Below are 23289 nucleotides of genomic sequence, written 5' to 3' on the forward strand. Positions count from 1 at the left end.
GACTCGATCCCAGGACCCTGGGATCACGACCTGAGCCAAAGGCAGACACTTAACCAACTGAGCCACCCAGGCGTCCCTTCCTTCATCCTTGTTACCACACTTTAGATCTTTTCATGTCATGTGTGAATGATGAATCTCCTCTTAACCCAGCCATTTTATACTCAATTGCACTTAGAATTAGTTTCCTTAAATGTTACTTTCTTTAGGTCACTGTCTTATCAAAATTCCAGGTTATCCCAATTACATTCCTAATCAGATTTGTATTTCTCAGATTGATGATATTCAAGTTCCTTACTCTCTAGTCATTTGTTTTCATCCTTTTTAATGTAGTATTTGCTCCAAGCCTTCCGTTTCTATAATGACTTGCTAACTTAGATTTTAATGCTTTACAGGTGAAATAAATGGCACCATTTATTGATTGCTTACTCTATTGTGGGCACCCTGCTAAAATGCCTTTATGTATCTTTTTACCATATCCTGATAACAAATCTGAAAGGTTGGAGGTATTCACCATATTACAGATGAGCATAAATTGCTCAGATTCACAAAGCTAGTAAATGACAGACTGTGTATTCAAACCAGGATCTTTCTGACTCCAAGGCCCATGAGCTTAATATACTACACCGACTTCCAACCAAGCTCTAAAAGAATGTGGGTGACTTAGGGCTGGTGGCCAAACTAGAATATGGGTCTCCAGACCACACACAAGTTAACCAACTTTGTTATGTTAGCTCATAGGTAAGTCTAAACACTTGTGCGTTATAAATCTGGGCATGTTACTTTACATAGTTCCTGCGCACAAGTAGCTCATTCTAGCAAGAAACAGATGAATATAGAATGTGAGAAGTGCTATCATAACAGATGGGGGAGCAATTAATTTGGCTTAGACTTAAAATGGGTTTTAGATAGATGGAGCACGTTAGTGAGAGCAGACATTCCTGACTGAGCAAACAATGTAAAGGCAGTTACAGGGGAGACACTGCACTGTGGGTTTAAGGAGCAGAATAATCTGGTATGACTGGGCAGGTTAAATAAGAGTGAAGAAAGGGTATCTGGAAATAAGGCTAGGTACAAGTTGTGAAAGCTAGCAGTCACTGATTCTCAGAGATGGGGGATATTTTTAACTCCAATTAATTAAATGTCTGGGGACATTTAAGTTGTTTACTTTAGAAGCTCTGATTTATTAGATGTTAAGCACTGATAAAAAATCTAGAGAAACATTGTTTAGTAGACCAAAAAGATTAAGCATTGAAGTTTACAAAAAGCAAAACTCAGTTGCTAACGATAAACTGGCAGCCCATCCCTCCCCATGTTGAGAAACAGAAAATAACATGGGAAATAGAGAATATGGATCAGATTTAGAATACGGATCAGATTTAAAGTCAGAGAGACTTCCTCATATAAACACTAAGCTGTTGTGATCTACTGACTTAATGGTTAAACTAGGTTTATAAAACAAGAACTGACAATACATGCTAAATTGCCCTGCCAAAGGCAAAACCTCAGAAATTTGAGAGTGGTAGTTTCTGAAATGTTCATGTCAGTAACAACCTGACATCATCTACCTTTGTACTTTCAGTTTCTCTTAATAAGCATGGTTTTAGTACTGCAAAATGCTTATCAGTCACATGAAGGCATTTCAGTACTCCTGCACCTTATGAAACATTTCTTTCTAATCAGTTTACTTTCAAACAAAGGGCCACATACAGGTTAAAGTTCTCCTGTCTTCTTCCTTTGAGGATTAGCACTTTTTCCAGCCAAAGTTCATTAAAAATTCTTTATTTAGTATATTCTCTCATCCAGAGAATAAACTTTATAAACATAGGTTATTTTAAAATATTGTAGGAGATTTTTGATAGGTAATTTGATTAGTAGAATTATAAACACAAAAAGGGAAAAGGATTACCAGAAATAAGACATTATTTCTAACAAAGCTTCAGGAAAATCTTGATTATTACAACCCTTTGTATCTTACAAATTTTGCATATGTGGTTTTAGCTCTTCAGAGCCCTCTACCAGTAAGGCACATGCAATAGTAAAAAATTTGCTACTGCAGCCTTGGGGAACATCTCTTAGTGTGTTGGTGCTTCTCTGACAAAATATACTTTTAATCAAGACAGTCACATATTTATGTACATTCTAAATTCCAAGTATACACACTGCGATTGAACTGATGGACTGAAATAAAATCATAAATCCTAGATTAACCATAGTAGCCTCTCACAAACTATATTTCATAAAAATATGAAATGTTAACACAGGTGGAATGGCAACTGACTTTATGAAAGTTCATACACTGAAACTAAACATGAAATTTCAAGCTGTGATACGGAGTGATTCTGTGACCAAGCAGCATCCCCTCATTGTATAAATAGCAATGAGCTACTGTTTTTCTTAAAGCCAGACTAATGGTGGTTTTGATGATCAACACTGTCCTTTACCCTTATCCATGACTCAAAATGGAGGACTCTTACTGTCCCTTGATTTTTTAGCTTGCTTAAGACGAGCCCTGGAAAGGGAAAAGATCATTGAAGTATCTGCGGGAGTATCATCTCCTTACTGCAGATAATCCTTGACAACAACAGGAGCCTTTGATTCAGCCAGATTGCAAGAGATTCCATGTCAGTGTCCTGTAAGGTTCCCGTGCTCCTGGAGAACATCATGCAAACTTCTTCTTAGTGGCTGTGAACCTCTCCATGTACTAAAAATCATAAAAGAAGAATATGTGGTATTTTGGCACAAATATTAGCCTATTTTTTTTATTAGAATTTTGTGATATTTTTTTCATTTAGATTTTTATTGGATATGGTCTTTTTCATTTCCTTAAAAATCGACCTATTCTAAATGCAAATTTAAAGCACATAGCTTTGGGGTTTTTCCCTTATATTTTAATAAGACACCCATCAAAAGACAAAATACTTTACAATAAGCTACCTGGAGGAAAAGTTACCTTGGCACAATACCATTTGGCTAATTTTTAGAATCCACCTCCAAAATGGGGAACAAATCCTGTTGACATAAACAGGATTATGCATACATCCTGTAGCTATAAATGTTTATGTGGGTTACTTCACCATTATCTCTGGAACAATGACGAAGTACACTAATACATACCTTATCATATCCTTCCAGTTCTCGAAGTTTCTTTATTTCAAAAAGGTTGCCTTCCACAGCAAGCAGACAGATCTGGGAATCACTGAGAATGCTCTGTGGAAGCATGCTGAGCTCAAGACAGTTCTCTTCCAGGCGAAGAACTTTAAGGCGAGGACAGCAAGATATCTTTACTGAGATCTGAGATATCTATTGAACGACAAAAAAGAATCATAGGAAAAAGTAAAAGCACTACTATAATGTTTTTTGTGTGGTTTTTTTTTTTTTACTAAATTAAAACAAAAACTTGACCATTTGTCCTAGTTCTTTCTTTTACCGCCTCCATTTTCTCACCACCTACCCATTTCCAAAGCCTATGCTATCTAGCTTCTGTTACTCCTCCACTTTTTGGAAAAAGATGCTGTTTGAAGGTTACTGGTAGCTTTTTAGAAACAAAAGTGTCCTAATAAAAGCACTGTTCATTACAGAAAATTTGAGCATCACATAAGTTTAAAGAAAAAAGTTACCTCTAATCTACCACCATAAACATTTTGGTGCATTTACATTTACTGCCAATCTTTTATGTGTACATAGATGCTGACCGCTATACTGCCAAAGTCAAGGATTCACTGTCCTCATTCCCTATTGGATTTGACTATCATCTACCACTTTTTTGAAACTCCTTGTACCTAAATATTGGACTTTTCTTCTTTTGAATTATTGCTGATTATTGGCTCCCCCGCCCTCTTGTTCCTATGGACATTTTCAAGCAGCAGTCTCTAATATTGGATCTTCTTTCTAAACTTCCTCCTAAAAAGCTCATCCTTTCTTAAAGCTATCGGTTCTGTTAAGACCTGAAAATCTGTATCTATATTCATATCTACTCATGTCTATTCCACTCCCATGTCTCCAATTTTTAATAAAACATTTCCGTTGGGATGAGTCACCATCATAATTGACTCAGCTTGTCCACTCAGTAGCACCACTCTTTTAGGCCCTTGAACAATTATCTTTGATTCATTCACTTCTTTTGCCCTTTAAATGCTCCAAGTCACCAAATTATATTTACTCTACCTGGTATCATTTCAGACCATCATCTGGGAACTTGTTAGAAATATAAATTCTCAGGGGCGCCTGGGTGGCTCAGTCGGTTCAGTGTCCGACTTTTGATTTCGGCTCCAGTCATGATCTTAGGGTTGTGATATGGAGCCCCACCTTGGACTCCACCTTCATTCAGGAGTCTTCTTGAGATTCTCTCCCTCTGCCCCTCCCCTTGCTTGTGTGTGCACGTGCACGCGCTCTCTCTAAAATAAAAATCTTTTGATTTTTTTTTAAAGATTTTATTTGTCAGAGAGAGCACTCACGTGCACAAGCAGGGGGAGGGACAGGCATAGGGAGAAGCAGGCTCCACTGAGCAAGGAGCCCGATGGGGGACTGGATCCCAGGGCCCTTGGGATCATGACCTGAGCGGAAGGCAGACCCTTAAGAAACTGAGCCACCCAGGCATCCCAATAAAAACCTTAAAAAATGTAAATTCTCCCCCTGAAACAAATAATACATTATATGTTAATAAAAAAATTTTAGGGGTGCCTGAGTGGCTCAGTCGGTTAAGCGTCTGCCTTCAGCTCAGGTCATGATCCCAGGGCCCTGGGATTGAGCCCCGCATCAGGCTCACTGCTCAGTGGAGAGCCTGCTTCTCCCTCTCCCTCTGCCTGCCACTCTGACTATCTGTGCTCTCTCCCTATTTCTCTGTCAAATAAATAAAATCTTTAAAAAATAAAAAAAATTAAAAAATAATAAAAAATAAAAAAATTTAAAAAAAAGTAAATTCTCAGACCCCACTCCAGACCTACTCAATCGCGAACACGGAGGGTAGGGGCCCAGTGATCTCTTCACAAGCTCTTCTGGTTAATGTGGTCCACGCTAAAATCAGAACCAGTGATTATAGGGCAGCAGCCTAGGTGAATGGGGTGAGTGTGCAGCTAGTATCTCTTGAACAATGTTTTCCCAGAAGTTTTTTTCAAATATTCACATTTTTTTTTCCCCAAAAGCTCAACATACAAGAATATCCACTTTCACGGAAAAGGTGAGGCAATCTACTCAAAGACAGACTGAATTTTATCATAATGTAAGATTACTACAATCTAGAACAGTTTTATACAATAAAACTTGGCAGTGATTGAAATCTATATCTTTGTGGTTCAATATGGTTGCCACATCCGGCTTTTGAGCACTTGAAATATAGCTAGTGGCAAGAGAGGAACTTAATTTTTAAATCTAATTTATTATTATTATTTTTTAAGATTTTATTTATTAAATGAATTTTAACAGCCATATGTGGCTATTGTATTGGACCGTGCAAATCTAGAACTGTAGGCACTAAAAAATTAAAGGCCACCTAGTCTCACTATGTTTAATGTTTCATCATTTAAGCCTTATGTCTAGACCAAGGATTATTTCTCCAGTCAGATACATATTAACCAGAGCTTCCAAAGTAATGGAAACAAATTTCAAATATTTCAATTAAAGCTGTCCAACAATGAAATGGGCCAGAAAGCCTGTCAGTTATGAATTTTCAGTATAAGCAGGACACACTTGACAAAGATGTCAAAAAAGGGACAATGAATTATCTCTTGTCCAACTCCAAGAACCTATGAGTTAAAGCCTCTTTTCCACTCCACCCAACATAGCTCCTTGCTAGGTGATTAGAGGCATATTTGTGGAGGATCTGAATTCTCCAAGATTTGTGAGACAGTTTAACTTTTGAAATTATCTCACCCCATTACGCATCCCACTCTCCTAAAAACACCTACGCAACACACAAACACGCAGTGTCTCAACTAATTCCATAGCACTTTTAGCTTTGAAATTAGTCCAGCCCATGGACTATACTGCTCATCTAGCCTGATACCCAGCTCCATGACTACAGTTTAGAAAAGAATGGATTAGGGCGCCTGGGTGGCTCAGTTGGTTGGGCGACTGCCTTCGGCTCAGGTCATGATCCTGGAGTCCCTGGATCGAGTCCCGCATCGGGCTCCCTGCTCGGCGGGGAGTCTGCTTCTCCCTCTGACCCTAACCCCTCTCATGTGCTCTCTCTCTCTCGCATTCTCTCTCTCTCAAAATGAATAAATAAAATCTTAAAAAAAAAAAAAAAAGAATGGATTAAACAGGAGACTGTAAATCCACATGATGTAGGAAAAAACCCTTAAGCTCTAGACCTGGTTCTGGTTGAGATTGAGTTCGATGACCTGCAGCTCCCCCACTGTGTCAGGTATGCTCCGAATCTGGTTCTTGGAGAGATCCACCACATCCAAGTGCCGTAGGCTACAGAGCTGTGGTGGTAGTGCTCGTAGCTGGTTCCCAGAGAGGCTCAGGGTCTTGAGGGCTGCCAGTTGCCCAAAGGTAGATGGTAGCTCTCTCAAGTGATTGTTGTTTAGGCTTAGCATCTCTAGTTTTTTCAGATTGCATAACTCCTCAGGAAGAATAGCTGGCAAAGAAAAAAATTAAAAACCTGAATCTGATACAGCTGAGACATACCTTAGACAAAGTTTAGAAAAACTATATGGCCACCTTATATGCCTCCTACTGATACACATAAAACTCCCACATGAGGGGGCGCCTGGGTGGCTCAGTCGTTAAGCGTCTGCCTTCAGCTCGGGTCATGGTTCCAGGGTCCTGGGATCGAGCCCCGCATCGGGCTCCCTGCTCGGGGGGAAGCCTGCTTCTCCCTCTCCCACTCCCCCTGCTTGTGTTCCCTCTCTCGCTGTCTCTGTCTGTCAAATAAATAAATAAAATCTTTAAAAAAAAAAAAAAATTCCCACATGTGCCATTTTTAAGTATTGCATTTTACCAACATAGTCTTCAGAAAGTGAGGGTGCCATCAAAATACAGGAAAGTATTTATGTGTATATTGGGCTCCTTTTGTAAAAGGACCTCTGCAGAATCCGACAGCAATTTTGTGGCATTTGTTAGGCCCTCCCCATCCCATTCCATCCCCCTTTCTAAATTAGCAGCAAAATTAGCTCTGTTTACATTACATCCCAAAGATGGTCTTTCCTTTCAAGTCCAAATTAAGCCAGTACCAATCATTACACCACCAGAGGAGGCGGGTAGATGTAATTACAAGAGATAGCTTCAAGGACTCTGATATCCTCCTGCGTCTTGAGCTCTCAGTACGGTTTCATAACAACAACAAAAATCAGCTTGTAAGAGAAAACCACCCTTCTTAACAGCTGATCACTAGCAAAAGCTTCCCAGGCGCAAAAGCCATACTCAGTTTGTTGTTGTTCAAGGAGAGGCTCTTCAGCAGAGTGAACTTTCCTATAATCATAGGCGGTAGGCTCTCGATCTTGTTGTTGGACAAGTCGATGGTCCTTAGGTTGCTGGTCAGCTTCTGCAACTCTGAGGGGAACTGGAGAAAGGGGTTCACAGCGCGGAGAATTCCTCACCGATTAACTTCACCACCCCCGCCGTCCCTCTCCCTTTAATTTCCCTGGTCGGTCCCCTCCCAGTCTCACCTCGGTCAGCCCACGGTCCTTAAGCTGAAAGACACCAGTTTTCTGCGCGGTTTCCACATGAGCGCGGAGGGCACTGTTTCCCATCCTAGGGCCGCGGCTCAGGTCCCTGCAGGAAGGAAGCGCAGCTGTCACCGCTCAGTCCAGGCATCCAGCCACCCCATCCGCCTCTCGGCTGGGTCTCGTGCCCAAGCTGTCACCTCCTGCCGACGCCCAGATCTTGGGGACCAATTAAAAGTGGCAAGGAAGAAAGGGAAGAACAACCAGACCACCAGGGCCAACAGCTTTTACAGCTGTTCCGAGGCCTGACGCCGCTGGAGCCTACGAACAATCAGGGAGGGCCGGACTCGTCTCCTACCCCTCAGCTCACAGCCGGCTTAAGCAAGGGAAGAGCCGCGGCCCGCTCTCTCCCGGGATGCGCTCCCCGGGCTTCCGCCCGGGCTGAAACGCCCTGTGACGTCATCGATCCGCGCCGCGCGTTCTCCGTACTTTCCACTCACTTTTCGCGCCAGCCCGGGAGGTGGGTCCCAGCCATGGCTGCTGCGAACCCTTGGGATCCCGCGTCCGCGCCAAGTGCTGCCGGGCTGCTGCTGGACCATTTTGTAGCTTCGGGGATGGTCACTCAGGTGCGTGGGCGGCGATGGCGTCATTAGGGGGGTGCCGGCGGTGGCGACAGAAGATGGCTGTGAGGTGGTGGTGCTGGGTGGGGGCTGTGCCGGAGTAGAGGCAGGTGCAGGCCCTTCCAGGCAACAGTAGCGACGGTTCTGCAGTGGTTGTGCCAAAGCGGGGCTCTGAGTAGACGAGTTTCAGGTGTCTGCGGGCGAGTTATCCTGGGTCAGTTCGTGAGAGATAATAAAGATCAGTCTTCCCCCGCTTTTTTCTCACCCAGTGATACCGCCTGTATATTGTAATGGGTGCGGGGTTGGGAAATACGGGTAAGTGTTAAAACACAAACGTTGCCAAACAATGCTTGTTTGTGTGAGGTATTGAAGCATATTTGGGGCGGGAGACGCTGGGTACAGGAGAGCGTCAGGGGAAGCATGCAACTTTAAAGGCAAAAAATAAAGAAATTTTTAAAAATGTTGAGAAAGACCCGAAAGACCTTGGAACGTGAATGCAGGAGGGGAGTAATTATCAGAGAAGAGGCAGATTAGTCCCAGCGGTTGTAGTTTTAGGAGAAATTAAAGATAGGGAATAATGGAATCCAAGTGACAAGGGAATGGGGAAAGTGAGATGGAGGGAAAGAAATTTTGAGATAACGAGCAAGTTGAGGATTTTCGCTAAAAAGGAAACGGAGAAGTAGAAAGGTAAAATCATACGCAGAGATTAGCTGTATGAACATGATGGAAGATTTATGGAAAATACATAACTTTGTATACTTAGAAGAGTCATTAGAGAATTGTACCTTACACTTTTTTTTTTTTTTTACAGATTTATTTATTTATAAAAGAGAAAGAGGGTGGGGAGGGGCAGAGGGAAAGAATCTCAAGCAGACTCCTTGCTCAGCTGAGCAGGGGGTGGGGCTCCATACCAGGACCTTGAGATTAGGACCTGAGCCGAAATCAAGAGTGGGAGGCTTAACCCAGGGAGCCACCCAGGCGCTCCTACTGTACACTGTTTTTTTTTTTTTTTAAAGATTTTATTTATTTGACAGAGAGAAACACAGCGAGAGAGGGAACACAAGCAGGGGGAGTGGGAGAGGGAGAAGCAGGCTTCCCGCGGAGCAGGGAGCCCGATGCGGGGCTCTATCCCAGGACTCTGGGACCATGACCCGAGCCGAAGGCAGACGCCCAACAACTGAGCCACCCAGGCGCCCCTACTGTACACTATTTGTAAGATGAAGAAAGTAAAGGGGCGCCTGGGTGGCTCCGTTGATTAAGCCTCCGACTCTTGACTCTTGATTTTGGCCCAGGGCCCTGGCATGGAGCCCCACCTGGGGTTCCGCGCTTAGCAGGGAGTCTACCATTCTCCTCTCCCTCTCTGCCTCTCCTGCTCACTTGCGCGCGCGCTCTCTCTCTCTCAAATAAATAAATAAATCTTTTTTTTTTTTAATGGAACTAAGGCGTAAGGAGACCAAGAAATTTTTTTTTTTTTGAAAGTGAGAGAAAGAGGGGCGCCTGGGTGGCTCAGTCAGTTAAGCGTCTGCCTTCGGCTCAGGTCATGATCTCAGGGTCCTGGGATCCAGCCCCACATCAGGCTCCCTGCTCAGCGGAGAGTCTGCTTCTCCCTTTCCCTCTGCCTGCCACTCTGCCTACTTGTGCTATCTCTCCGCCAAATAAATAAATTAAAAAAAAAAAAATCTTTAAAAAAAAAAAAAAGTGAGAGAAAGAAAGAGATCACGAGTGGGGAGAAGGGGCAGAGACAGAGGGAGAAGCAGGCTTCCCGCCGAGCAGGGAGCCTGATGTGGGGCTTGATCCCAGAACCCCGGGATCATGACCTGAGCTGAAGGCAGACTCTTTTTTTTTTTTTTTTTTTTTTGTGATCATGACCTGAGCTGAAGGCAGACTCTTAAGCGACTGAGCCACCCAGGCGCCCCGAGACCAAGAAATTTACCCAAGGTCACTCAACCAGTGAAATAGATCACAGAGCGCTCCCTTTTCTGACACATTGTATCATCTCTAAGATGAACTGTGGTAGATGATACTATGACAATATCTTGAGAGTTTAAACTTCTGATGAAGAATTCTTGTAGATTAGTCGAGGTTCTAGTAACCAGAATTTAAGGATTTTGGGGGAGGGGTACAGATGAATGCATTGGAAAATAGGCAAAACATAACTACAGCACTCCCTCAGTTCTCACCTTCTCTTATGTGTTTTCTTCCTACCAAATCACCTGGTAGTCTCACTGCATTGTTTAGTTCTGTAACAAAGTAATTTGGTAAACTCATACTGTAAGACATTTGGGACTTATCCCTCTAGAGTGTATTGGTTTGAGAAATAAACACGTAAGAGAATTTTGACATTGATAAGTCAGCTGTTTGTTGGGGTAGAAGTTGTTTTGAAGAGGCTCTTCCTAGTGTCCAACTGGCACTAATTAGACAGTTACCTGTTTTGCCTCAGGTAAAATCTGCCAATCCATAGCTCTTTAAGACCATCTTACAATCTTACTACACAACTAGTCCCAATGAGGAAACTTCACAGATTTGTAGTATGATTTTACTTTAAGCAAACTTTACATATGAAAATCTATTCTTATTAGAAGGATTTAGCATTGGTTCTTTCAAAATAATGTTATATGATCTCTTTAGTCTATCCCTTAAGTGCACATCATCCCATTTGCATTAAAAAATCAAGTGATGCTTAAAATTGTGATATGATGCAACTCTTCCAGAAAATATAGCTTGTTTGAGTTTTGTTTTGTTTTGATCTATATCCATTAAGGAATGATTTAGTGAAAGAAAGGTATAGGTAACTCTCTGTAGGATAAATGGGGTATTTGTTTTTGTTTATGCCGTAGGATTGCTTTTTTTAAAAAAGATTTTATTTGTTTATTTGACAGAGAGAGAACACAAGCAGGGGAGTGGGAGAGGGAGAAGCAGGCTTCCCGCGGAGCAGGGAGCCCGATGCGGGGCTCGATCCCAGGACTCTGGGATCATGACCTGAGCCGAAGGCAGACACTTAACGACTGAGCTACCCAGGCGCCCTTGATTGCCCTAGGACTGCTTTATTGGCCTTACATCCTAGCTATTTTTCTGGCAAGCTTTAGTGAGTCATGATAGCTCAATCAAATACATATATACATACCTTATATAGAGATATATATAGGCATATATATATAGTTTACATATTTATATGTATGTTTATACATTTATATATATAAATCTTATTTTCTCAGTGTGTCCTGCCCACCTCTATATCCCCTCCCCCATTTTAAAGCCTCTGCTTTTAATTTCTCTGCTATACGTCTCCCTTTTAATGTCCCTCAGCTAGAATTCAGTATGAAGTAGAAAGGACAAAAAAGAAGAAAGGATGCCCAAAGACACAAGTTTATACATATATATTTTTTGTACACAGTGTTATCAGGATTTTTATATTATACATAAAAGTCTTGGATTTCAGCTTCTTGTGCCTAGCAACAGAATGAACGGAAATACCTTAAACAGACTCCCTTTTCAGGATCCTTTCATCTTCAGTGTCCCTTTACCCTACTGGCATGTAAAGTATATAATATAATATAGCAGTAGTCAACAGTAAAAACTTTTCTGTATTCCCCAATCCTTGCCTTTTTTTTTTTTTAAGATATAAGGCTAAGTCACAATCCTCAAGTAGCTAGAATTTCTATTTATTAGAGAAATTTGGCTACTCTTTCTTTCCTCTCTCCTTTTGGCTTTCCGTTGAACATTGTTATTTTCCATTGGTTTCTCTTACGTGTTCTTGGCTAAGTTCCATTACCCTGCTGTTGAACCCAACAGTTTACTAGTTTCCATGTGTGTAGTTAAGATTAGCATATACACAAGGAGGGATGAAGAGATACCAGAGAATGAGTAAGTTACAGTGAGAAATGGGAGATGTTTTACTTTTTATTTACCTTCTACCTAAGAGCAGACAAGAAGAGTAAAAGAGTTATGCTGATATGATGGAAATTCAGTAGAATAGATTCATCCTCATTTCAGCCATGATATATATTTATAGAATGAAATTAAACTAATACTTTGCTCCCCCAAACCTCAATTTTGCCATCAGTAAAGTATCTTGTGTTACCTTCCTCATTGCGTGGCGTATTTTTCTGTCCAGTCACTAGGGATCCTCAGAGTCAATATTTTTTTTTTTTTAAGATTTTATTTATTTGATATATTGAGAGCACAAGCAGGGGGAGTGGCAGGCAGAGGGAGAAGCAGGCTCCCCGCTGAGCAAGGAGCCCAATGCGGGACTCGATCCCAGGACCCTGGGATCATGACCTGAGCCGAAGGCAGACGCTTAACCGACTGAGTCACCCAGGCGTCCCCTCAGAGTCAATATTGACTTGACTTTATCCCTAGTACCCCATATCAACCAGGATTTATCCATTTCATCTCTCCAGGGATTCACATCTCTGCCTTCCTTTTCCTTTTTTAACTGCTACTGACCTAGTCCACATTCTCATCTTCTCACCTGGAATGCTGTAGTAGCCACTTGTCTAAATATTCAACCTCCAGTCCTATCTCTCACCTAGTATTTTTGTTTGTTTGTTTTATGTTGTTGGCTAGTTACCAGAGTGATGGGTTTGTTTGTTTTTTTTAATAGATTTTATTTATTTGAGAGAGAGCATGAGCAGGGTAAAGGGCAGAGGGAGAAGCAGACTCCCTGTTGAGCAGGGAGCCCGATGGGAGGCTTGATCCGATGCGGGGCTAGATCCCAGGACTCCAGGATCATGACCTGAGCCGAAGGCAGACGCTTAATGACTGAGCCACCCAGGCACCCCAGTGGCGAGTTTTTTTGGTGGTAAAATGCTCATAAAATTTACCATTTTAACCATCTTAAATTTAGTGTACAATTCAGTGGCATGAAGTACAGTCACAATGTTGTGAAACTATTTTCAAAAGTTTTTTTTATCATCCCCAGGGAAAACCCCATACTCATTAAGTAGTCACTCCCTATTCCTTACTGTCCCCCCAACCTCATTAGTTTTATTTTCCATACTATCCCCATTTACATTTCTAAAATATGTATTATATATGATCATGTTACTTCTTCACCAGGAAACCTTGAATTACTCTCATTTCCTGCATTATAATTGCTTGTCACAGCTATCAAGATCTTCCACGATTATGTAGGAAACTATGTTTTCAGATTCATCTTCCCCTCCTTTTCACATACATGTTAGTACTAGAATACCTTTTCCTTCCCATCCGTTCTTCAATCTTCGATTGTCTTACTCAGTAAATGCTTATAAAATTGGTTATCTTTGGTCAGCAAATTTTTGCTGTTAAGGACCAGAGAGGGTAAGTATCTGAGGCTTTTAGGTCAATATGGTTTCATCTAGTCTATTGTAGTATGAAAGAAGCCAGAGATAATAAGTAAATGAATGGGAGCAGTTGAGTTTATTCTGGATCCTGAAATTTGAATTTCATGTTGTTTTCATGTGTCATAAAACACTGTTTTTCTTTTTTACCCAGCATTAAAAAATATAAAAACCATTCTTAGCTTATGGGCTGTACAGAAACAGGCAGTGGGCTGCATTTAGTTCATGGACTATCATTTCCCAACCCTTTGCCTATAAGATCTCTAAAGATCTCTAAATGTGCTAATATTCTTGAAAAAAAGAAGAGGATACAGAAAATTATGGATCAAGCCAGGGGATGAACAATATTCTTATTCTGAAGTAACCTGCAATTTAAGGAGGCAATATATGCAAGCAATATTTTGCATGGAATTAAAGGATAAAAAGGAGCGGGTAAGGTTTTTAGCAGAATAATTCCACCTGGACAAAACATTCCTTTAAGAGAGTGAGTATGTGAAAAGAGACAGTATGAATGAGTTATAGCCAATAGAGGTCATTTAATGAATCAGATAAATGATTCCATGGTGGGAAAGTATTTGATTTTAGCCCCAGAAAGGTCAGAAACCAGGTTTTGTTGATTTGTGTAGAGGTAATTCTCCAACAACCTCAAGCTCATCCTTCTTAACCTTAGCCTTCTCTGATAGCTGTCACTAATTCAGATGTATTGTGCATAGTACTTTAGGAAATAGGCAAAGTGATTGTCTTGTTTTTCTAATTTTTAAATATTTGGCCAAAGGATTTGTGATCGTGAATATTTAGTGCCTTTTTTTTTTTTAAGAACATAATTCTTTTTTTTTTTTTTTAAAGATTTATTTAGGGGCGCCTGGATGGCTCAGTCAGTTAAGTGTCTGCTTTCAGCTGGGGTCATGATCCTAGTGTCCTGGGATCGAGCCCCCTATTGGGCTCCCTGCACTCTGTCTCTCTCTCTCGAATAAATAAATAAAATCTTAAAAAAAAAAAAAGATTATTTATTTTAAAATGAGAGAGCATGTGCAGGCTGAGGGGCAGAGGGGGAGGGAGAGGAAGAGGGAAAGAATCCCAGGCACTCCACGATGAGCACAGAGGATAACGCCAGGCTCAATCTCAGGACCCCAAGATCACTACCTGAGGCAAAACCAAGAGTCTGACGCTTAACCCACTGAGCTACTCAGGTACCCAGACAGTGAATATTTTAAAAACAGGAAATATGAGGCGCCTGGGTGGCTCAGTCGTTAGGTGTCTGCCTTTGGCTCAGGTCATGGTCTCAGGGTCCTGGGATCGAGCCCCGCGTTGGGCTCCCCACTTGGTGGGAGGCCTGCTTCTCCCTCTCCCACTCCCCCTGCTTGCGTTCCCTCTCTCACTGTGTCTCTCTCTGTCAAATAAATAAATAAAATCTTTAAAAAAACCCCAAAAACATAAAAACAGGAAATATACATTGCTACTGTTAAACTCTGTACTTCATTTTTCAAGGGCAGTGTTGGACATAATAAATCCTCATGTTTTAAGCCCATGGGTATGCTATTCCAATGCACACAGAAACTTTTTGTGACACACTGCTGCTTTCTCTGTTCATTTACCAATAGGAGATGTTAAATATATCCAAGAAATCAGCTTCTTACTTTGCAAACTTCTCCAGACTACAGCAGATCACAGATATTCAAGCTGAAATCTACCAGGTAAATTATGTTGGACTTTTTACTTTCTATTTCTAGTACAGGAAAAAAAATTGATTCCAGCAGCAGTTCTCTTGCACTTAGAACATTGTCTAGCACATAGCTGGATAAGTTTTTACTTATTTGTAGTAATAGTCATAGTAGTAGTTAGTAGTAGTAGCAGTAGCAGCAATAGGGCTTGAACACCAAAATGAAAATCTTCAGTAAATCCCCTGGGCTCTCATAATGAATCCTCCTCTCTCCCCCGCCTCAATATTCATGGGTTAAAGACTATGCCTTTTTTACTAAAGTTTAAGCCTTCAGGCAGCATTCTACGTGAGCTGAGTGTTATTTTTCTTCTTAATGTAGAAAAACCTGGAAATTGAACTTTTAAGACTAGAAAAAGATACAGCAGATGTTGTTCATCCTTCCTTTTTGGGTAAGTAATTTGATGAAATGGGTAATCATTGGAATTTCAACTTTTTCTTGGATTACCTTAATCATACATTATGATATACCATAATTTTTTCAGGTATTGCCCCAAAGCTAATAAAGTCTTCTATTCTGTGCTCAAATAGAAGTCCTGTTGGTTTGACTAGTGCAAATAGCATGAAAAGTGACCCAGGTAGGAGCTCCTCCAATTCAGGAAAGCTTGAAGACAAAGAAAAGCTGAGGAACTTTCCAGATTAAAGGAGACTAGAGGGACTCAACAGCCAAAGTGCAATGTGGTCATGGATTGAATACTTGATTACAGATTTATTTTACTGTAAGGGATGTTACTGAGTTACTTGGTCGTATGTCAATATGGACTGTATTAAATACTGGTAGTATTGTACCATTGTTAAATTTTCTGAATTTGATACTATAGTTACATAAGAGAATGTTCCTATGTGGGGAAATACATGCTGAAGTTTTAGGGGTAGAAGTTCATGGTATCTACAACTTACTCTCAAATGGGTCAGAAAAAATACATGTATTGAGTATGTGGAGAAAAAAAAAAATGTAGCTAAATGTTAACAGTTGGTGAGTCTAGGTGATATGTATGTGGGAGTTCAATGAAACTTTTCTGTAAGTTTGAAATTTTTCAAAATAAAAATTTAAAAGAAGAGTCAGTTGGTAGCCATTAACTGAATTCTAGGCAAAATATTGAAATAATCAGAAATAGCTTGTAAGACATGTTTATTTTTTAATTTCACGTAGAATGTTAGAGGCAGGGATGAGAAAAGAGATTTTATGTGAAGAATACGGCTCTGGCTATAAAAACTGGATTAGGGGGCGCCTGGGTGGCTCAGTCGTTAAGCGTCTACCTTTGGCTCAGGTCATGATCCCAGGGTCCTAGGATCGAGCCCTGCATCGGGCTCCCTGCTCAGCGGGAAGCCTGCTTCCTCCCCCACTTGTGTTCCCTCTCTCGCTTGTCTCTCTCTGTCAAATAAATAAATAAATAAAATCTTTTAAAAAATAAAAACCGAACTAGGAGTAGAGTAGACAAAGAATTTAGCACTGGATTTGGTGTCAGCAAGCAAAGTAAGAGAAAAATCATTGAAAGCAAAGTGGTTTTGATATTAAAGATAGCAAAGGGGAGATATTTAGGAGGGAAATGGATTAATTTTTGACACTGATAGTGTCATACCAAAGCAAAAAATAATTAGTGATTTTGAAACTTGTCATATTGCTAACTATGATTACTGTTTTTGGTTTGTATAGCTCAGAAGTGTCATACTCTGCAAAGCATGAATAATCATTTGGAAGCAGTGCTAAAAGAGAAGAGGTCCCTCAGGCAAAGACTGTTGAAACCCATGTGCCAGGAAAACTTGCCTATTGAAGCTGTTTATCACAGGTTAAACTAAACAGTAGAAACTAATGATTACACATATTTCCTGAGGGTGTTTTTTGTTTAGACTAGTAGTTATTTCATAGTGTAATTCATTAAACAATATATTAGTGACTGTTATCTGTTAACATTTTTAATGCTGATACATACAACCAGAAAGAAAATCTTTTGCATTTAAAGAGTTAAGCTGTGGTGAAGAAAAAGACATTCCTTTTGCGCAGTGTGTTTCGGGAATGATATAATGGCTTCAATGAAAGAAATTAGATCAATAACATATAGTAAGATGGGTAAAAATTATTTTTATTATGTATAGACCATTTTCTATGAAGTAAACTTGTTGTGTTAATGTTGCCTATATGTAAAAATTCTCTTAGGGAGTGTAAGCAGGGAGAGATGAAAACCATGTCAGCTAAAGGAAAAAAAACCAACTGAGTTGTGCTCTCATTTCTGCTGTTTATATGCCTCAAAACCTTGGGCAAATGATTGGTTTTAACGTCAGCTTCCCAATCCATAGAATGGGCATGCTTTCTGTTGCTCTTTTCCCCATACGAGTATTGCAAGTATAATAATAAACAATAGTAAAGAATCAAACATCTGGGGATCTGATTGCTAACTTTCTCCACCAGTGCCTCACTCGCTGACCCTTAGCAAATCAGTACCTCTCTTAAGTGTCAGATTTGTTATCTTGTAGTAAAAGAATAAATGTAAAAATCCCATTCTTGTGGATATATTCAGTTATCTATTCAGTATAGTAAAATACCATTAATGTATATGTTATACATTATATATATCAGAAGAACTGAGTAATGATTTTAAAGCATTTTGCAAATGCGAAGATTCAAAGTGGTTTTAGGTGTAGGCAGTTTCAGTCAAGTACATTATCCTTATTATATTCACCTTTCATGGAGAATGAATAGATGGAATGAGATTTAATCTAGGGAAATTACTTATATGAGAAAATTATTAACATTAAGTTTTGTCTAATATTAGGTTGGATACCAGATATGATTAGTGTTGTGTCTCTGTTTCTGTTTGGATGATGAATTAATTTCTGCTTAAAGTGAAAGAAAATGACATTTTTATCACTGGTATTTCCATAAATGCAGAAAGGTTATTATTGGCTCCCTGGGTTGATTGTAATTCTCTTATCTTGTATTAAAAGTCCTAATTGAAAAGAAAAAAGAGAACACAAAGTAACTAAAAAAAATAGTTGACTTTTTTCTCCCTCTTTTAGCGACATGGTACATTTGCTGGAATTGGCAGTAACTTTCATTGAAAGATTAGAAAACCATCTTGAAACAATTAAAAATATCCCACATTTAGATGAAAATCTAAAGAAAATGGTGAGTATTAACAGTAGCATTTAAGTGTCTCAACTACTTCACATTACATTTGGCTGTCTTTAGTTCTTTTATACTAGAATCTCAAATGTGTGATCTCTTTGTTTAATTTTTTTTTTTTTTTTTTAAGAGAGGGAGAAGGCGGGAGGGGCGGAGAGAGAGAGAGAGAGAGAATCTTAAGCAGGCTCCACGCCCAGTGCAGAGCATGATGGCAGGGTTTGATCTTACAACCCTGAGATTATGACCTGAGCCAAAATCAAGAGTTGGACGCTTAACCGAGCCGCCCAGGTGCCCCTTTGTTTAACTTTTTGATGGTAAATATTCTAAATGAATTATTTTTTAAAATTAAGATGGCTTTTTTATAGCTTTTCTAGGAGTCATTTTATATTGTTTTATTCTAATATTTAATAAATATGTGTTCTCTTTATTGTTCAAGGGGTTATGCTATAGGTATCAGGAGAGATAAACAGATACGACTACTCCCTGCCCTCAAATTCTCAAGGTTTAGTGAGCTCTCAGATACTCTCTATTTTATAATATTTTTGTGCAATGGATATAGCAGAGAATTATAAAGAAGATGCTATCTGTTAAGCAAAGAAAAGGGAGGGATTGCTTCTACTTTAGGGAAATTGGGAGTAGAATGGGGGTAAGAATACTTCAGTAAAGTTTTACGTAGAGGTTAGTAGTGAGCTGAATCTTGAAAAATCAGTGAAATTTGCATCAGAAAGAATAGTTTGGCCCAAAGCAGCAATGTGAGGAAAGACATGAAAATTAGCATTGGCCGTTTTGGGGAAGAGTGGTACTCCACTTTGGCCTCAGGTGATTCCTACACCCATTAAAGTTTGATAAACTGTAGGTTAGAGGACTAGGCAAATGAATCAAAGGCAGAGAAACTTGGAGAATAAATACAGGCATTCAGATAAAAGATTTAAAGCATAGGAAAACAAAAGATTATGTAAACTTTGAGATTTGGGATGTCAAATTTCTAGAATGTGTCTACTCTTTGGACAAGGGACACATCCAAAGTAATGAAGTAGCTAGCCTTGGTGACCTGAGGGTGAGTAGGATCAAGAAATCAAAAAGCTGATGACTGTTTTCTGACATGCCTTCCACAGAGAGTAAATCTTCAATCATTGCTGAATTGCAATTAAATCATAAATAAAATAAAATAAAATAAATAAAGTTTGAGATACTGAATGTACATTCAGGTGGAGATATTCAATAGACAAATATGGGACTGAATTTTAGGAAGCAGGTAGGTTTTACAATATAGATTATGGGTCGTCATCTTTGAGATGATAATTGAAGACAAAGGAGAGGTGAACTCATAAATAAAAAGCATGTTCTGTAATAAGTGGGGAGAACACAATTTTAAGAAGCCTTTATATTAAGGGGCTAGAAAAGGTCAGGTGTGAACTTTTGGTATCATAACCATTTTGCTATCATAACCATTTATGATATAATAATGATGTATTGATGACAGATGTAATTTCTCCTATTTTCCCCTTCTTTCAAACACTACAGAGCATGGCATTAGCAAAAATGGATATGTTGGTGACTGAAACAGAAGAACTGGCAGAGAATATACTCAAGTGGCGAGAACAACAAAAGGAAATTTCCTCTTGTATCCCCAAAATACTAGCAGAAGAAAATTATCTTCATAAACATGATGTTATAATGCCTTCTTTACCTTTTACTTCTGAAGTTCATGTCCAAACTGTTAATGCCAAGTGATTGTCAACTGTTTGTTTTTGCCTAATTATATGTAGTCATGTGAAGTCTGTTTCTAGCCAGTTGTAATACGGGCATTTAGAGGCTCTGCTGCTGAAGTACTAAGATTCCAAGTTCACTGAGACCAAATTGAGTTTTCCTTTGTTTTTCATATATTTTCATTCTACTTTTCAGTAAAACTCTTGAAAATCAAATACAGCTATGACAGTTTATTAACATGAATGCATTAGCCATATCTCAGACGGCAGACATAATAGTCTTTTTAAATGCTTGTTTCTGAATTAGAAGAGTCTTCTTGCAAGTGAAAGTATGTTGATTTTTCCTGTGGGATAGTTACTAAGTGTATGGAAAAGAGCAAACATAACAGGCCTGACTGCTATCCTTTGAAAGGCTTGCTTACAAAGTTGGTCCTTGCCTGGCTTCTAGGAATTTAGATTTCAACAGGGTTCCTTCCGCTATTACTGATGAGTTGCTCACTATGCCTGAAGTGTTTGTATAATGTGGTTTGTGCTGAACACCTTTCCTTCTGGGAGTCTAGAATTTTGGTACATGTTAAACAGAAGATACCTATGTGGCTAGCCCATGATAATAACCCTGGGCACTGCATTTCTAATGAGCTTCCATGAAAGACATTTCACACATGTTACACCTTAGTTGCTGTGAGAATTAAGCATATCCTGTGTGACTTCACTAGCAGAGGACTCTGGAAGCTTGTGCTTGGATTCCCCTGGACTTTGTCCCTTGCACCTTTTCCTTTGCTGTTTTACTTTGTATGCTTTTGTTGTAATAAATTGTAGTCATGGATACAGTGATATACTGAATCCTGTGAATCCTCAAAACATCAAACCTCAAGGTGGGGGTGGGGTGGTCTTCAAAACCCTGAGACATGAAGAAATTCCTGAGGGTGTTCACTGGCAGCCTTAAGGATAAGCAAAGAAGAAAGGTAGAACCAAGAACAGAAAAAGGCACGTTATAGTAAAACTTTTAGACGTTTACCTCACAAAATGCTCAGATATTTTACCCGAGATTATTGTATATATAAAAGAGCAGTACATTGGGGCGCCTGGGAGGGTCAGTCGGTTAAGCTTATGATCTCAGGGTCCTGGATTAAGCCCTGCATCAGGCTCCATGCTCCCTCTCCTTCTGCCCCTCCCCTCTGTGCTCTCTCGCACTCCCTCTCTCAAATAAATCTTTTTTTTTTTTTTAAGATTTTTTATTTATTTATTTGACAGAGGGACATAGCGAGAGAGGGAACACAAGCAGGGGGGAGTGGGAGAGGGAGAAGCAGGTTGCCCGCAGAGCAGGGAGCCCCACACAGGGCTTGATCCCAGGACCCTGGGATCATGACCTGAGCCCAAGGCAGATGCTTAACGACTGAGCCACCCAGGCGCCCCATAAATCTTTTTTAAAAAGTGGTACAATAACAATTCCTAATACTAAGCCTCAGTATGTATTCATTTGTATCAGTACTGTACCTCTGGTTATTTTCAGACTTGGTGTTTTCTTTTGCTTTAAAAAAAATGGAAGCATCAGTATTTTTATGCTGTTGCATTCTCTGTCACCAGGGTTCACTGATCCTTTTATTCATCACACTCCTTAACACAAGAAGACCTCAACACAGTGATTGAGTAAAGTAGTTGTTCATAAGGAAGCAAGATCATTGCCAAAAAACTGCCAGAACAACCAGGGATCATGTTTTGAAGTCTCCTTTGCTGACTTTCGCAAATTGGATATAGAAGACTGGCCATAATATCTTGAACATTACCTAATATTGTCTAGTCATTTAACAAAGTTTTAGTTGTAGTTCATCAGAAATTTGTTCAAACCCAGCCTTGGTTTCAAACATCATAGTATGTTTTTTCTTCATGTGATTTCCTATATTTGTGTGTATATATATATTTATATATATATCATGTCACAAAAATTGATATTCCTGGTTGTTTTTTGTCTAGTATATCTTTTTCAAAATAAAAAACAAACCTGTAATTTATAACTAAAATTTTCTGGCCCTTGTCTGAATCCTATGTGATAGATTCTCTGTATAGTGTCGGCCGTTAAAGTATAGGCGCATAGGCCTTTAGGCTGTCTGACTCAAAAGCTTGAGGTAAGTTAAGACAGGTCTACATAGGGGTGCTGGGGTGGCTTAGTTGGTTGAGCATCTGACTCCTGATTTCATCTTGGGTCATGATCTCAGGTTCATGGGATTGAGCCCTGCCTCGGGCTCCACGCTCAGAGGGGAGTCTGCTTCTCTCCCTCTCTCTGCCCCTCCCCCAACCCCTCTCCCTCTCTCTCAAATCTTTAAAATAAAACAGGTCTACTTCAAAGAGAAAAGCTAATTTAGTACTACAGTAGTGTCAATAAGTGCTGATCAATTTTTATTACTACTCAGCGTTTAGATGTGGTTACTAAAAAAACTCTGGAATGTCTAGGTGGGGGAAGGTCATCAAGAAGATGTGACTACCAGTTGATCTGTGAGCTAGACCCCAGCAGTTAGAAGCTCCTCACCCTCTCCCCTATCCTTGGAATGTGGGTTCTACTTGCTTTCCCCACTCCCCAAAGTGCCTCAAGGACATAGCCTTGAGATAGCGATGTGCTGAGACCATCTGGATGGTATACATGACTGAACCCAGTTAAGGCCTCCACATACAAACTTCTAAGATTTGCTAGATGGATTTGGGGATCTACTCATCTTGTAGCTTCCCAAGACAACCCTCATAAAGTTCCCTTGCTTATTAAATCTGCCACCTACCAACTTGGAGGAGCCAGCCTCTTTCTTCAGTCTCATCCTGCCCAATAAATACAGGGGCCAATTTTAAGTTGCACCTGGAAAACTCCTGAGGAGTTTGTGAACCAGCACTAAGAGGTATGTGAGATGTGTAAATTCATTTCCAGCATAATAATGATGCCATTCTGGGGCTCCTGGGTGGCTCAGTCAGTTAAGCATCTGACTCAATTTTGTATTAGGTCATGATCTCAGGGTTGTGAGATCGAGCCCCGCATCAGGCTCTGCGCTGGCCATGGAGACTGCTTAAGATTCTCTCTCTCCCACTCCCTCTGCCCCTCCCCACCCCCTCCTCTCAAAAAAAAAAAAAAAAAGTCACTGTGAAAAATATTCTGGAGGAATTGAGATGCTGCCTGGTTTTTCTAGCGTTTTTCTTATTTTGCTCCTTCC

At 40.0% G+C, this 23289-nt stretch overlaps 2 protein-coding genes across 5 annotated transcripts; one reads left to right on the top strand and one right to left on the bottom strand.

Moving 5' to 3' along the window:
• Positions 1 to 17: 17 nt before the first annotated feature.
• Positions 18 to 8191, bottom strand: LRRC57 (leucine rich repeat containing 57). 3 transcript variants are annotated; one of them, XM_032417455.1, is made up of 6 exons: positions 8105 to 8191; positions 7608 to 7713; positions 7363 to 7501; positions 6309 to 6577; positions 3115 to 3300; positions 18 to 2701 (listed from the first exon to the last, which is right to left on the bottom strand). In XM_032417455.1, exons 1-6 carry the CDS (start codon positions 8137 to 8139, stop codon positions 2660 to 2662), a joined length of 777 nt encoding a protein of 258 aa, XP_032273346.1. In that variant the 5' UTR covers positions 8140 to 8191; the 3' UTR covers positions 18 to 2659. The 3 variants fall into 3 exon arrangements, with proteins under 3 accessions (XP_032273346.1, XP_032273347.1, XP_032273348.1); XM_032417456.1 differs by lacking the exon at positions 8105 to 8191 and adding an exon at positions 7963 to 8073; XM_032417457.1 differs by lacking the exon at positions 8105 to 8191 and adding an exon at positions 7805 to 8045.
• Positions 8113 to 21219, top strand: HAUS2 (HAUS augmin like complex subunit 2). Of its 2 annotated transcripts, XM_032417458.1 has the most exons (6): positions 8113 to 8230; positions 15147 to 15239; positions 15585 to 15654; positions 16920 to 17052; positions 18281 to 18389; positions 19911 to 21219. In XM_032417458.1, the coding sequence occupies exons 1-6, from the start codon at positions 8138 to 8140 to the stop codon at positions 20118 to 20120; spliced, it is 708 nt and encodes a 235-aa protein (XP_032273349.1). In that variant the 5' UTR covers positions 8113 to 8137; the 3' UTR covers positions 20121 to 21219. The 2 variants fall into 2 exon arrangements, with proteins under 2 accessions (XP_032273349.1, XP_032273350.1); XM_032417459.1 differs by lacking the exons at positions 8113 to 8230; positions 15147 to 15239; positions 16920 to 17052.
• The last annotated feature ends 2070 nt before the right edge of the window (positions 21220 to 23289 follow it).

The sequence above is a fragment of the Phoca vitulina genome, unplaced genomic scaffold (assembly GCF_004348235.1).
Source record: "Phoca vitulina isolate PV1807 unplaced genomic scaffold, GSC_HSeal_1.0 scaffold20, whole genome shotgun sequence".
Taxonomy (NCBI): Eukaryota; Metazoa; Chordata; class Mammalia; order Carnivora; family Phocidae; genus Phoca; species Phoca vitulina.

Bases quoted from the DNA above. Each gene is read 5' to 3' on its own strand.
- HAUS2 (XM_032417458.1), top strand. From the start codon at position 8,138: ATGGCTGCTGCGAACCCTTGGGATCCCGCGTCCGCGCCAAGTGCTGCC. The intron at 8,231-15,146 runs GTGCGTGGGCGG...ATTTACCAATAG, and splicing joins CTTCGGGGATGGTCACTCAG to GAGATGTTAAATATATCCAA. The intron at 17,053-18,280 runs GTTAAACTAAAC...TCCCTCTTTTAG, and splicing joins ATTGAAGCTGTTTATCACAG to CGACATGGTACATTTGCTGG.
- LRRC57 (XM_032417455.1), bottom strand. From the start codon at position 8,139: ATGGCTGGGACCCACCTCCCGGGCTGGCGCGAAAA. The intron at 3,301-6,308 runs GTCTAGAGCTTA...GTCGTTCAATAG, and splicing joins TCAATCTCAACCAGAACCAG to ATATCTCAGATCTCAGTAAA. The intron at 2,702-3,114 runs GTATGTATTAGT...TATGATTTTTAG, and splicing joins AACTGGAAGGATATGATAAG to TACATGGAGAGGTTCACAGC.